We start from the raw sequence: 15,531 nt of genomic DNA, 5'->3' as shown, positions 1-15,531 counted from the left end.
ATTCTGCCTTTGGCGAGTTTGGGAGGTACCCACTACGCGTCCGTAAGGCAACGCGTGCACTTGCGCAGCTGCATACGTCGTTGATGCTGTTGTTGGTAATGATATATGCAATTATGCCCGTTTGCTTTGTAATTGGTGGCCGTTTAAACCAACCACTCGTTGCGCAGTCAGCATAGAATAACAGCGAGCTGAGCTAGTTGGTAAGTATTCATTCTAATAAGACAGGGCGTGCAAACACGGACACAAGAAAGAAGTGTTCTTTCTTGTGTCCGTGTTTGCAGCCCTGTGTTATTAGAATGCAGTCAGCATGTTCAAACGCCTGGGTGTGATTGTACGCTTCTGCCACACAATATTACATGTGTTAATGACACTCTTCGTCGCACTACATAACATTCATATAGTGTTTTTTTCCGAAGCAATTACGAGCACGGTCGTGGCTCTGTGGTATAACACCTGCTTGCCACGCAGGAGTCCTGCGTCTATCACGAATTTGCATCTGTCACAAATTTTCGCTGACGGACAAAGGTGATTTTTCGCTCACAACCAACGACGCCGGAATTCCTACGAAACGAGCTCGTTAACGTTCTCGCGTTAAAAGAGAGAAAGAGAGAAAACATGTGAGCACACAATACACATGCACATTGCATGCTTCCAATTCTGCCCATTGTTTGTGTACATGGGAAAGCATCGTTAGACCCAGATTGAACGACAACAATGTTCACGTTAAAACATTGGATGCAGCCTACATACGCCAAAACTGTTCACCTTTAAGTCAACGAACTAACACTAGCCAATATTAGCCAGTATTATTAGTAAGCGAGTAAACATGGTAGGCCAAGACAACGCCGCTCGCCGTTCGTCATTTGCAAATCGCGGGAGTGGAAGGCTTGAAACGATATTCTTTAATTTGCATGTGACACAGCTTCTGCAGCGATAAATGCTTGACGGACTCTTTGGAGAAAGGAGTGTGAGTTGGGCGCACATATTTTCCGGATGTTTTGCAAAAATCACACCATCTCCGCTAAAGGGGACCATGAGGCGATGCGAAGCAGCGTTTCGGCATGTCGAGCCCGCGTTTCAGAGGGGAAGGGGTAGAGGGGAGTGAGAGGGGGAAGTGAGAGAGGAGAATGGGAAGGGGAGATGAGAAGGGGAGAGGGGAAAAGTGGGAGAGGGGGCTGTGGAGAGGGTTCGTGAATGCGCAGTAAGGGTCACGCCGCACACCACAACCACCGGTTTGAACTCCACCATAAAATGCTTCACATCTAAAAGTTTGTAGCCCCATTACCACGTAGTGGTTCCCAGACTTTACCGTCACATTCTCACGCATTTCAGTGTTACGAGAGCAAAGTTTGGACGTCAGAAGAATCGTCATGGCGAGCGTCATGGCTGCCCACTTTAAACCATACGGCTGGATTTGCCGGGCCGTGGGCCTATTCTTCGTGCAAGGCCTGCAGTCCAAGAGCGTCCGCGACGTACGCGTCTCGTGGAAGACCTGGTACGCCTTGTACTCGGTCGTCTGCCTGCTCTGCTTCGCCGCTGGTGAGGCCGCCGTGGCCGTGTCCAACGTGCGACGCATCTACTTCAAAGTCCGCTCCTTCACGAAGTCCATGATCCTGGTCATCTTCGCCGTGATGGTGGTAAAGGTGACAGTTAACGTGGCAACGGCCTTCATCGGCTCCCGGGGCATGGCCGCGTTCTTCCGGAAGTCGGCGGAATACGAAAAGAGGACGGCGTTCACGCGGGACATCACCGCTTCAGATCCTGGATATCGTATCTTCTCAGGTACGCAATCCAAAACAAGATAAATGTTCAGGAGTGGATAGTGTCATGAAGTGACAAAAAGTGGTGAACAGCAAGTGTCGTTAGAGCTAACGCTACGACAAGTGGGTTTGCCTTCTTCAGGGCAGCAGTTCACAACAATGAGTTGCTGTCCTTGCGAACATAGAGTTTCCTATAGATACACTAGAGGGAACTCTGGCGCTAGTGTCTAGGGGAGCTGCAATGCATGGTGCTTCAGCTAGCATGGGAATGATGGATAGTACACGGATTTGTCTAAACTTCCTTCTTTCGGCTCCGTTTGGCTCCGCGTCGCCTGCATCCACTTTGTCGCAAGACGAATTTCAGCAAAAGTCAGCAGTTCCACTTCACTATATTTTAGCCTTTTAGGCTCAACAATTCAAATCTGGTCACGAACATCACAACGGTCAATTCTTTTATCCAAAACGAACGCCAAAACACAGCAATAAACGAAGCCACAAGTGCGTTCGAAGCCGTAAGCACGAAGATTAGGCAAATGCGTGTACTATCCATCATTCCCACGGCGGCTGAACGATCGCAGCGCCAGAGTTCCCTCTAGGTAATTCTGGGAAACGCTATGCTTGCGAAAACAAGTCCACTTTTCGAATCGGTGGCTCCAACGACACTACCTGTTCGACGATTTTTCATCACTTCTCAGCAGGCCCGTAGCCAGGAATATTTTTCGGGAGGGGGGGGGGGGGCACTTGCTGAAAACCTTGACTATTTGAGAAAAACACCTATTTTTATTATTTATTTATTGTAAAAACACGTATTTCAGCAAAATTTCGGGGGAAGAAGCGGGCCCCTAGCCCCCCCCCCCCCCCCCCTCCCGGCTACGGGCCTGCTTCTCAGGTACGTGTATCATGTACTGTACCAAGCCGTCTTCAGCTTTTCATGCGACACATGCTTCAAAAACGGTAGCGCGTGCATGTAGTGGAAGGCAGTATATGTGGAGTCGCAGGTCTTGTACACAGTAAGCACTAACGGTGGAGACGCGAGCATGGAGGTATAGCGGAAGCGAGCTCTGTTTGAGGAGTAGCGATACGGCTAATCGGCGTGGTCCTTGCGTTATCGGTGTATGAAATAAAACGACGTACTGTCCTCACTAATCGATACGCGAAGATTTAGGGCTAAGTAATTCACGTGCTTTCGTTTCCAGCGTCTAAAGTTCGTGTCATATCACCTTAATTTAGCTCCAGCACTTACATCAGAGGCAACATAACCTTCAACCGCCATATTTCCAGCGACATTCACGAGCAATTGCTCACAGCAGTCGTTAAAAAAACGACGTCACGTTTCAATCAGTCAGTAGTGTACGCACATACTCGTGCTTATTTACGGCATCTATACATATTTACCCTACGCACCGCTGAGACAAAAGAGTCATCGCAGGACCATCATCCTCGAAGACAAATGTACATTCAACCACAAGATAATAAGGATCACGCGAGCGGGTACCGCAATTGCCATCTGCTGTCGAGAGATTTGTTGCTCCAGGAAATTCGCAGCCACAGCTATGCTCTCGACAGCAGACGGCTCGCCACTAGACGGCACAGACCATAGTTTGGGCATGCGCTCACGTGGTCCGTATTATCTTGTGACCGAGTGTACTTTCACTACCTTGTCAGCCGACGAGCGACGCGGACGGTGATCTAGCAGCTATTGCACGTTAAGCGGCTAATTTTCCAGTCACCAGGAAGATAATTTAGACATCATCTTGTTCAGAAAAATAAGGTAATAGTGAAAGAAAAAAACGCGGAGCTCCTACGTGCACCCAAAAGCCAAAACCAGGCGCCCCCACCCCACGACCAAGGTTGAAAACCTGCCCAGGGTAGCCTGACGGCCCGCCCACTTTGAGCTCAATTTGGCGGAAAATTTTTTTCTGCCTGAAACGTTCAGAAGCACTTCCTGCACCCGGTAAAAATCACAGGCTCGCCACTTTCCGTGAGAAAAGTGCAAGGAAAAAGAAATTAAACCGGAAAGACATTACAAGGTGAAACGGCAAACAGAGCAAACTCGCCACACGCTTATGGAGGCCGCCATTTTGTGTGGGACTCGTCACCTTAGTAAGATTGCGGTGTAGCGGGAGTCCTACACCACGTACGGGGGTAATTCTGGTGTCACAAGCTGGAAGCGGGCCTGCAGTCAAGGTAGCACTCAAGAGCGTGCAGAAAGCGGGACATATCCCCAGTTTTGAAGAAGGGCAGTACCATCAAAATCAAGAAGATCTCAATATGGGAAAAAGCAAGAAAACCGCCGCAACGAGAAGTGAAGTATACAAGGGAGATTCAGGAGTCAGGAAACCTCAGGAAACAATGGCAAAAGCTCAGATGAAGCCAAGTAACAGCAAGCAACCCCTTGAGCTAAGAGATAGGGGAGGAACCCAGCAAGAAAAGGAAACGAGGGGAGCAACCTCTGCCAAAGAAAGTGCGGGTCACAACTCTCGACGAGACACCTCAGAGGAGGACAGACAACCAACAGAGGTCAGTTCAGACTACGAACACGATTGGACCTCTGATGAAGACACACCCGACACATGGGAAACCCTAATGGACACTAAAGAGGCCCAGGCAAAACCCTGTCCAAACAAGGAGAAGGGAAAGACATCACAAGACCCTCAGACTGACAAGGGAAAGCCTCAGTCGAATCGGCTCGACAGACAAGAACAGAGAGTACATCAGGTAAACCATCAAGAGGAATCAGCAACGGACCAAGATCCCCAAAGTCGAGGATCAGTAACAGCACAAATGCTCAGGAAATTGACAAAAATTGACAAATCGCTAATGAAAACTCTCACGACCTTGGCCGTACAAGATCGAGGATCAGAGCACCTATTAGACAAGATACTGACAGATTTCACCAGGTTGAAGAGCGTGGCCTTGGAGGCAACACACGAGATTGCCAGATTGGAAGGAGTTCTGAGCAACGAACAAAGAGAAAGCTCATCAGGCCCATCCTATGCAGAGGCAGCAGCAAGAGGGAGGAGTAAGACAAGTGAAGAAAATGCAAGCACAGAGTTTTTTCAAAGAGAGCACATGGAGACAGATGAGAGAAAAACAAAATTGGCAGTGATTGTGACATCCAACAAAATGAGCACTGACCAAATACAAGAGGTCATCAGAAAGAAGGTGGACCCGCACGAGCTCGGCATCCACGAACCAGAAATGCGCCCAGGGAAGAATGGAGTAGTTATTACGGCCACATCGAAAACGGGACTGAAGAATCTGGAAACTTATATTGTAAACGATCCAGAGCTGGGTTCCAAGATGCAAATACAGCAACCAAAACTGAAGAGGCCTGAAGTAAAGGTCATAGGCATCGAGGAAAACCTCACTCCACAGGATATCACAAGGAAGATTATATCACAGAACGGACTGAATTGTAGTGAAGAGGACGTGAAAATTACCGACACATGGACAGGTAAGCAGGGGAAAACTGCTATTGTGAGCCTGGGAAGGAAGGCATGGGTTCAATTGCACCAGAAATCTCACGTGAACATCGGGTGGAGCAGATGCCCAACCTTCGATAACACATTCGTGCCAAGATGCACTTATTGTTCCAAGTACGGCCACACCCAAAGATGGTGCCAGGCTAAAAGTCCCAAATGCACCGAATGCGGAGGGAAACACCACTTCAGAGAGTGTAGGTCCGGAGAGTACGAATGCGTTGCCTGCATCGAGGAGGGGGTCGACTCAGACAGGACCAACCATTCAATGATGTCTAGGGTGTGCCCTACTTACCAGGAGAAGAAGGAGCAAGAGCGAGCAAAAATCCTAAGACAGTTGGAATTAGCAGAGGGCTAGCCCAGTACAGGCTAATTCGCAAGAGCGCTTTTTAACTTGATACTTGTAATCGTTTATATCTACACTTTCTATACTTTATCCATCTTTTTGAAGAACCAGCCAAGTGAGTTGGTCAGTAGTTACATTAATAAAAAATGGAGGGTAAGGTTAATAAAGGGAACTACCAAGAACTAAAACTCGTCCAAGTCAACTTAGCAAGATGCTTTAAAGCATCAGAAGCGTTAAAAATTTACCAGAGAGAAGAGGAGCACGACATCTCCATTATACAGGAACCATATCATCTAAAAGGAAAAATAATCGGATTTCCCATGAAACATAAAATCATAGCAAGCAACAATAATCCGAAAGCAGGGATCATTGTACATAAGAATAACAGTGTTTTCTTTCCAATTTTGGTTGAAGATAAACTAATTGCAATAAGTTTAAAGACAAAGCAGGGGGACATTTTAATTATCAATTGTTACATTCCACCAAAAGAGCCGATAGGTGCGACAATAACAAAAATAGAAGATATTATTACTAAATTACCGACAAAAAACATAATAATCGGGGGGGACTTTAATGCAAAAAATAAAATTTGGGGAGGGAGTATCACAGATCAGAGAGGAGAAGAACTGGAAGAATTTGTCTTGAGGAACAATCTGATGATAATGAACAACAAACATTCAGAGCCAACCTTCGAAACTAGCAGAGGAAAGAGTTGGATAGATGTTACGATAGCATCAACGGAAATCTTTGAAGTTCTTCAGGACTGGGAAGTTTCAAGTAGAAGGTCGAACAGCGATCACAAATATATAGAAGTAAAACTTTTTGAAGAGAAGCATTATCCAAAATATAAACTAACGAAGAAAGGACAAGAAGCAGCGGAAAAAGAATTCATGGAAATAAATTGGGATAAAGAATCAGAACTCAAAAATGAGGAAGACATAGAGAAATTGCTCAATAAATTTTATAATAAGCTACAGGAATTATATAAAAAACACACGAAAAGAATAAATAGGGAGAAGAAGCCGAACAAGATCTGGTGGTCCACAGACTTAGAAATACAGAGGAAGAAAGTCAAAGCTATGAGAAAAAGATACCAAAAAAGCAGAGGCGAGATTAGAGACGTCTATAAAAGTCAATACTACAAGGAGCACGATTCGTACGTGGAGAACTTGGCTAAAGCTAAAGCTGATAGTTGGGAGAAACTAATCTCAGAGACTACCAAAAATCCATTTAATATAGCCTATAAGATAGCGAGAGAGCAAATCAAACAAAAAGTAATCATTAAAAGTATGAAAAAACAGGATGGAACCTACACCACAACATTGGAAGAAACTATAGAAATAATTCTAAAAGAGTTGTATACAATTGAGGAAAACTCAATTAATATTAGTCCGAAGGTAAGCAAAAGAGATAAATTAGTCGAAGACTCCTATAACGATGTTGACTTCACTGCAAAAGAAATAGGGGATGTAATAAAGAACTTAAAGCCTGACACGGCACCGGGACCAGATGAAATCAGGACCCAATTAATCCAACTATTATTCAGCAGATATCGGGTATTTTTCACGAATCTGTTCAACGCTTGTATTAAACACGGGTTTTTTCCAGCCAGATGGAAGGAATCTAAAGTAATTCTCATTCCCAAAAATAAAGAATTAAAAAGCCCAAATCATTTTAGACCCATAGCCATTAATTCGATATTTGGAAAAATACTGGAGAAATTACTAAAAGATAGATTGTACTTTCATTTAAATAAAGAGGGACATTTGAATAAAAACCAATACGGATTTAAACATTCAGCATCAACAACCAACGCTTTAATGAAGATAAAACAGAAAATCAACCAAGCATTATTAGACCACCAGTCAGCTTTGGTAATATCTATAGACATTAAAAACGCTTTTAATGGTATTCAAGAAAAATTTGTATCGCAATATCTAATAAATAAGAAATGCCCAGCAAATATCCTAAAAGTAATTCTAGCAATTATGCAAGGGAGGAGCATTATCTATAAAAATGGAGAAATAATCTTAAGGTATAAATTAGAAAAAGGTACACCACAAGGTTCACCGTTGAGTCCACTATTATGGAATATCACAATAGCAGATCTGTTAGAAAGCAAGTTCCCAGAAGACGTACATGTCCAAGCTTTTGCCGATGATCTCACAATAATAGTAAAAGGAGCTTCAAAAAGGCAAATCCAAACGAAAGCAAATCAGGCGTTAGAAGTAGTATATGAATGGGGAGAGAGGAAGGAATTAAAATTCAACACAGAGAAAACTAAATATTTAATCACGCGAGGGAAGTACAAACGAAGTCCACCCATATTACGCCTTGGGATGAATAAAATTAAAATGGAACCCCAGCTAAAAATTCTGGGAGTAATCATAGACGAAAAAATGTCCTTCCTCCCACACCTAAAATATCTTAAAGAAAAAGTGTCTAACCTATCGATGAGTCTGAATAAGTTTACGGGTAGAAATAGGGGAATAAAATCAAGTCAGTTACATAAAATATACACGAGAGGCATAGAAAGAATCATTACTTACGGAGCACCAGTTTGGTATAAGAACACGGTAGTAGTCCAAAAAAAGCTCAAAGCAATTCAAAGAATTCCGCTCATCACTATCACAAAGTCCTACAGAACAGTATCAAATAATGCATTAAATGCCCTGGCTAGCATAACCCCGATCCAACATAGAATTGAGAAGGAAGTAGAACTCTACAATATTCTACATAACGATAAGCAATTTAAATGGGAAAAAAAGAATGTAATTTTTAACTCACAAGACATATCAACAAAAACAGATCTATGGAAAACACACCCAGCTGAGAAATTAAGTTTCCAATACCAAAAAGAGGTATTCCCTAACGCTGATATTAACATATACACAGATGGCTCCAGTACGGAGAATGCTACGGGGGCAGCGTACGTGGTGATTGACACAAATAACAAGATTCTAGAAACTAAACAATTCAAGCTACCAGACTACTCGAATAACTTTGAAGCGGAAGTCTCAGCAATCATTAAAGCATTGGAGTTTATTAATACACAAGACAAAACAAAAACATACCAAATACTTACAGATAGTTTATCCACTTTACAAGCTATTAGCAACTCTGGAAACGCCAATCCGTTAATTGATAAAGCAAAAAGTTTAATTAAAGAAATAAATATAAATGATAAACTAATTCTCACCCACGTTAAAGGACATAGTGGGATTACCGGAAATGAATTGGCTGACGAATTGGCAGCCAAAGCGGGGGCATACGGAGAATTCATATCAATCCCGGTCACAAAAAATTTTGTATCAAAAGAATTAGAGAAGCAAGCTAAAAGAAGATGGATTAACGATTGGAGCATTAGAAAAAATTCTAGTAGCTACATCTTTACTTGGATCCCCACATTGGTGGGTGAACCGAAAGGATATATCGCGAACCATTTAAGTTCGCAGTTCTTAAGCGGTCACGGCCGATTCCCCCACTACCTCCACCGGTTCAAAATTAGAAACAACAATGTATGTGCATGCCAGCAACCGGCCACATCATTTGACCACTATCTAACTGAGTGTACCTTGACGAAAAAATACCAAGGCAAATTGAAAGTAGAGTTTGGAAACAACTTGATCGAAAAAAAGACACATATGTTCAGCAACGAAAAGGCACTTAAAATATTGGAGGAAATGGTGGAGGAAATAAATGCAAAAATTTAAATCAGGTACCAATACAAAAGCCAAATATTACAACCACATTCGGCCAACTTACTCTCTCCAGGAGGGGATTTCGTCGTAAGAGGAGGGTGGCTTTCGGTGGTGGACACGCAGAGGGAGAATTCTCAAGTGAGACCATTGTGGGCTCCCACCCGGGATAACAAAGAAGAGTGCCCTTCCCACAAAATAAATGGAAGGGAGGCCAATGGCTCCATCAATATATTTCCCACAACAGGGATGCAGCACGTTGCAAGAGGAAGGACAAATGATACCACCCAAATTCTCTACCAGCTGAATTCCACATAAGGATGCATCCATGAAAGACATCCAGAAGAAATCCTCACGAGTAGGGGCCCACCGCTATCGATGAGAGAGGAACCGGTTAAAACAACTCCCTCGAAATCGGCCCCTAACAAAAATCCCACTGGCTATACACCCACACTTTGTGGCATGTTCCTCCTCTGGAGAAGCTATTAATAATTAGAAAAAAACATTTTTTTTGACTAACGTATATTCATCTGCCATATCCTCTTTTAAACGAAACGTGAAAAAGGGTTCTTTACCTAGAGAAAAAGACGATGTCAGCAAATATAGTTTCACTTCATATCTCCCTTATAATCTCGGGGAAAAAAAAAGAGGGAGAGAAAAAGAAAAAAAGAAAAAAAGATGTTTAAAAATAATAACAATAATAAAAGGACACGAAAAGAGAGAGAACAAAAAATAATACAAAAGAAAAAAAAAAGAAAATGAAAAGAAAAAAAAAAGAAAGAGAAAGAGGGAAGAAAAAGAGAAGGAAAACGAAGAAAGAAGGGAGAAAAACATGAAAATGAAAAAGAAGATAAGAAAAACAAACGGACCAAATATGTACTGGACATATTGTTATCAATCCTTGCCATCAACGCGGCCTGGCTAATTTGGCAATTATTACATGATTGACTTTGTGTGATTATACTACATGTGCTTGTATAGATGTGATTTGAAGCCGATACAGTGCATCTCTCTTGTGATCTGTTAATAATATATTACATTCTTGAACTTGTGTAATTATACTACATGTACTTGTATTGAAGTTATTTGAAGCCGATACAGTACATCTTTATATCGTTATGATATTAATATCATCTCTCAATACCTTTGTAAGAGCCGGTGGAGTTAGGGAGGAGCCGGGGTAGTAAATAAAAGTCATAAAAAAAAAAGAAAAAGAAAACCATAACAACTAACCTGTATTCAAATAAATCCTGTTCAGTCACTTATCAGTTTGACGAGTTTTACAGTAGGCCTCAAAAGGACATACTGGAGGACAAGCTCAACACGGACCCATCTCTCCAGCAGAGTGACCCAACAAAGAGAGGAATGGAAAGCCTACACAAGAGAGACAAGAGTAAAAGAAAAGAATGGAAGACTTGTTAGTCAAGACGAGCTCATCGGAGATCCATTGTGTCAAAACAGTTGTAAGTCAAGATGAAGAGAAACCGTAGTATGTAATCTAGAGAATTATGCCCTTGGAGGTGGCTTCGCTGGGTGGTGGGATCAAACTGTTACTTTTTATTTTGTATTTTTTCTTTTAATAGAAATTTTAGTACATTTTGTTCTTTTATCTAATTTATCGATTTTGGCCTGCGATACTTAGGTGGTGCAGGCAGGGCACAGTTTTTTTTAATTTATATTTCATTTATTTTTGCCCAACTCCACTTTAAAGTAAAGTCACCACACCGCGTTGAAAGCGTTTGCCCTTCTGAGTTGCTTAGATGAGTGACACAGCAAATAATCGACGTTTTCTTCGGTGCCGCAGACATAACGCATGCCGCACTCAGCGCAATGACTAAAACGAAGTGCCACTACCGCAGGTTCTTCTTCGTGGTTACCTTCTTCGCCCACATCGTGGTGAGCGCCAACCTGAGCGCGCGGGCGGTGGACGTAGCCGGAGACCAGTTCCTCCAATTCACGCTCAAAGCCGGAGTACTGCTGTTCAACTCGCTGTGCTTCGTCTACGACGTCCTGCACTTCGTGGCCCTGAGGCCCTGCTGCGAGGTGCTCTTGTCCTACATACGCCACCAACACGACACTCTCAAGGCGATGCTTGTGACCGGCAACGCGGCCATCGTCAAACTCACAGGAGCCGACGACAACGGCGACCTGGAGATGGTGAGGGTCAACCTGTGCTCCATCGCGGAGCTGAAGAAGCTGCTCAACGACGTCTGGCAGTACTCGATCGTGGCCTCGGCGACCGTGGTCCTGATAATCACGTGCGTTTGCACGTACTGCCTGTTCGACGAAGGCATAAGCACGGAGCAGCTCCTGCTGACCATGTCCTACTGTTTCTACTCGGCCGTCGACTTCGCCGACGTGGCGCGGTTGAGTCAGAAGATGTCTAATGAGGTGCGTGATCTCGCACGTGTTGACCGTCGCTAGACCATTGAATAGGTAGACTTAATTTTAATCCAGACATTGTTAATGTTATAATACGCCGTGGCTATCGGTAGCCAACACCTACCGCTATTCAGCCAACATGAGTCATCACTTGGCATAATTTAGCAACGCCAGCAAGAATAATTACCAGTCATTTAGCCATCCTTCTTCAACATAAGCCATCATTCAGCCGGTTGTACAGAATGTTGGTTAACGTTGCCATTTGAAAGAAGGCCTCCCCCGTATCTCATATGCGGGTCACTTCTGAAGGGGATTTGATGTCAGCATTCGAGAAACATATCGATACCGGTCGCCAGAACGACTAAAATTTGGAGACGCCGATACTGAAATATTGTTTTTCTTCCACGGTTATGTTTCAACACATGGTGGCCGCACGAGACGCCTCACGATAAAAACAAGCTCGAGACCAGTCACGTCTGTGCATCTCACCCGATTAAAGCGTTATTAATCGCAATAGGCGAGAAAATTATGCGGGTACCATTTATCATAGTCATAAAACTTTACTACTTGTAAAGCACAATATCACGGCTATAGCTCTGAACACGCTGATTTGATACCTGGAAACGCTTAGCCGCGACGAGAGAAGAAATGTCCGCGTCAACTTCTTGTGCGGAGACGATCTTCGTGGTCGATCGCAGGCGTTTATCGTCGACCGGATTTGTTCACCTACAGCAAGGTGAACAATTGTTCGCACAAGTAGGTACTTCCGAACATGGCGATGATCCTGGCAGCCTGTCTATGTCGTGCCGTGGCGGGCCTCTAGCGAAAGGTCCGCGGGCCGCGTGTTTGAGACCCTTGGCATATATGTACGTAACACACAGAACTCTTGTTTTTCTTTCCTTTACAAGCTCCGAGAACTGAAGGAATACCTGGTGAAGGTGTCTATGTTCCACGAGTCGCCAGCTCGTTGCGCTCAAGTAAGAACATATCTTTTTTTACTGCGCAAATTAAAAAAAACATGGCTGATCCCTCCGTCATAGGAATCGGTATAACACGAAAGTTAAACGTGTCTTCACAGAAGTAGTGCTTATTGTGTAGTGATTTATGAGAGCTTGTACAATGTCTATTCGTGTTTGGCAGCTATAGCACCGTTTGACGTGGATGCACCCATGTTGACAGCATGTCTCTATCGCGACGACTAACGCCCATGATCATTATTAAACCGTTCTGGTAGCTGACGATGTGATATTTGGACACAGCGAATCGTGAATCCCGCGTAAGGATGATATCAACAAGCTCATAATCAACACTGGTACCCGGTATGCGCTTCTTCAAAGCGTCGTCAATTAAGGAGAGAAACGGCACGGTGTGCGCTTTCTAGTAATGGGTAGCCGACGCCTGTGCTCATGCATACATAACACACACTGCGCTTCAGCAACACGGGAGGTAGAGGTTCGTAGCCTGAGCCGCAAACGCGTGCGTCCCGCTGGCCTCTGTCTCGCAGGCGCGGCTCTCGCTCCACCAAGGCACGACATTCGCCCGTCGAAATCGCGTCCTTTCTGCAACGCATATTGCAGCAGTTTTGTTAGTCGGTGCTCTCGCAATTGAAGCAGTCGGCCGCGGAGAAATCCCGTTGGTGTACGTGGACGCTGCACTACTCCGATGAGCCGACGCACGCTAACACGAAGCCAAAGGCAAAGAACGTAACTGCGTCAAGCGTGCCTCGGCGACGCCAGCGCGGCCAGTCTACCTCTCTGGTATCGAGACGCTTTAACCATTACCTCCGATATCGCGTGCAATCTCGGAGGAAGCGCTAGTAAGTGTCGATCGTGAAGCATTACTTCTTTTCACACCTCACAGACGGCGGCACCGCCCCGCTCCGCCCGCCGCGAAAGAGAATGTGTGAAAGATATAAGGCGCGTTCGCGCCGTGTCCAGCATCTCCCGAGTTGGCTTACTCGGTAGCGCGTCGGGTGCTTGCCGTCGCGGCCGCAACGTCGTGGGTTCGATTCCCAGCGGGGTATATTTTTCTTGGTTTTTTCTTTCTCACCCGTTGGCGTCCATTTTATCAACGTCATATCCGTGACGGATGTACTTGGTGGACCCCGGCATAAAACACTTTCGTGTTAAAAAAAATCAACCGCTCACATGATCTAGCTGTTTTCGATGAAGTACAGTAATTATATTCCTCGTAAACGCAGAAGCAACTGTATGATATGTAATTCAGAGTGCCTGTTCCGCACGCAGGTTGCATACCTGCACAATTCCATCCATCCCGAGGAAATGTACCTCACCGGGGGAAGCTATTTCAAGCTTAATATGCCACTTCTGGTGTCGGTAAGACATACGCTCTTTTGCATGCAAGAACATGATCAATAAGCCGGGACATTATATCCGTATTATGTATAGATGAGTAAGCTAGAGTGCCGGAAGAGAAATGGAAGTATCCTTCGCAGATGTATGCGAATACGAGCATGAAAAAAATTGGAGACGTCCCTGATCCTTGAGTCGGGTATCTGGTAGCGGCACTCGCACATCTGTATTAATGTGCTCTGGTGCTTTCCTCGAGTTAACTGTGTTAAGCGCGCTGCTGAAGCTGATCTCAGAGGCCACGCAGGAAGAAGCGTGTGATTAAGATCCGCTCGCCCAGGTGCCGCAACGATCCCAGCGGCTCGCAATAACACTTAACCTTCATTAATTAACCTGACAGTTAGTTAGCTCCTACCAGAAGTAAACTTATGCTTCGATATCACATGCGTCCGATATAACTCACAACTTGAAGCATAGTTATCGATTTCATACCAGTTCTGTTTTTTTACGAGACTTTTTCTGAATATTTTGGAAATCCGGAAGAGCTCCATCGGAAGAGCTTGGAAGAAAATAAATTGGCCGCGTATCTGCGTGCTCCATTGCAAATGTCGTCCAAAGACGATAGTCTTCTGCCGGCCGTTTCTGCGCCGTTTAAGCGCAGCCTAAGAAATACTACATTTTCAGCGCAGCCTAAGAAACACTAGGGTCTTTAGTATTACGTATCTATGTATTTTCTAGTAAAGGAACACACCGCCTTATATTTACGTATTGATGTTGCGCCTCAGATATGCGTAATATTTTCTTTTTGATCGACAATGTTCCCAAGTATGAACACAGCTACCAGTTCAAGATGGCTGGGCGTTTAGAAAGTGCTTAAACTTTGATGGGGTGGCTGAAATTGAATCGTGTGACAGACAGACAGACAGACAGACAGACCAAAATTTCTGCGTTTAAGTTCCCCAAGAAAGACTATCGTCTTTAAAAAAAAGGGTGTCACCCGGTGCACGCGCCACAAACAGTTCTACCGCGTTTACTTTCAGCTGGCCGGATCAATCATAACCTACTCCGTCATCCTGGTGCAAACGAGCGACAGCGTCGACCATCAGACGCTTCCAAGGACGAACCACAGTGGCACCCCCTGAAAACGGCACATTGGGCTTCACTTAGGAGTACCTCGTATATCTTCGCAGCGAAGAGCTGTAGGATTTCGAAAACTCTAGAGAAACATTTTTTAAAAGCAAATGTGTGCTTAGAGATTACTTGACGTGCCACTAATGGTCGCAAGTGGAATAAACGAGTGAGGTGACGTCTTCACTAATGACCTCAGACATTAATGAGTCATCGTTTCTTCGACAACGAGGCGTCTTATGACTGTTCCTTATTGAGTTCTTCTTAAAGGTAGGTACACAGTAGCTCCTTATAGGCTACGCAAATTACTTTATTAATCTCGGTCTAGCATTAAAAGTGTTTAATGTTGGGCGAGTTGGTGTTTCGACCATTATTATCATCGTAAGTAGCACCACAAAACAGCGCAAGAGAAAGGGAAAGACGAAC

General features: G+C 44.3%; 1 protein-coding gene across 1 annotated transcript; it reads left to right on the top strand.

Moving 5' to 3' along the window:
* The first annotated feature begins 1,370 nt into the window (after positions 1-1,370).
* Positions 1,371-15,121, top strand: LOC119401946 (uncharacterized). The gene is made up of 5 exons (XM_037668979.2): positions 1,371-1,782; positions 11,091-11,677; positions 12,577-12,645; positions 13,915-14,004; positions 15,018-15,121. The coding sequence occupies exons 1-5, from the start codon at positions 1,371-1,373 to the stop codon at positions 15,117-15,119; spliced, it is 1,260 nt and encodes a 419-aa protein (XP_037524907.2). The 3' UTR covers positions 15,120-15,121.
* Positions 15,122-15,531: the final 410 nt, after the last annotated feature.

The sequence above is a fragment of the Rhipicephalus sanguineus genome, chromosome 8, assembly GCF_013339695.2.
Source record: "Rhipicephalus sanguineus isolate Rsan-2018 chromosome 8, BIME_Rsan_1.4, whole genome shotgun sequence".
NCBI lineage: Eukaryota > Metazoa > Arthropoda > Arachnida > Ixodida > Ixodidae > Rhipicephalus > Rhipicephalus sanguineus.
The sequence above is the reverse complement of the archived record's forward strand: the minus strand, read 5'-3'. Positions and strand labels throughout refer to the sequence as shown.

What these genes read in the sequence shown, in the direction of transcription:
- LOC119401946 (XM_037668979.2), top strand. Translation starts at nt 1,371, where the DNA reads ATGGCGAGCGTCATGGCTGCCCACTTTAAACCATACGGCTGGATTTGC. An exon ending in TGGATATCGTATCTTCTCAG is followed by an intron (nt 1,783 to 11,090) that starts GTACGCAATCCA and finishes TCGGTGCCGCAG; the next exon opens with ACATAACGCATGCCGCACTC. An exon ending in ATATGCCACTTCTGGTGTCG is followed by an intron (nt 14,005 to 15,017) that starts GTAAGACATACG and finishes GTTTACTTTCAG; the next exon opens with CTGGCCGGATCAATCATAAC.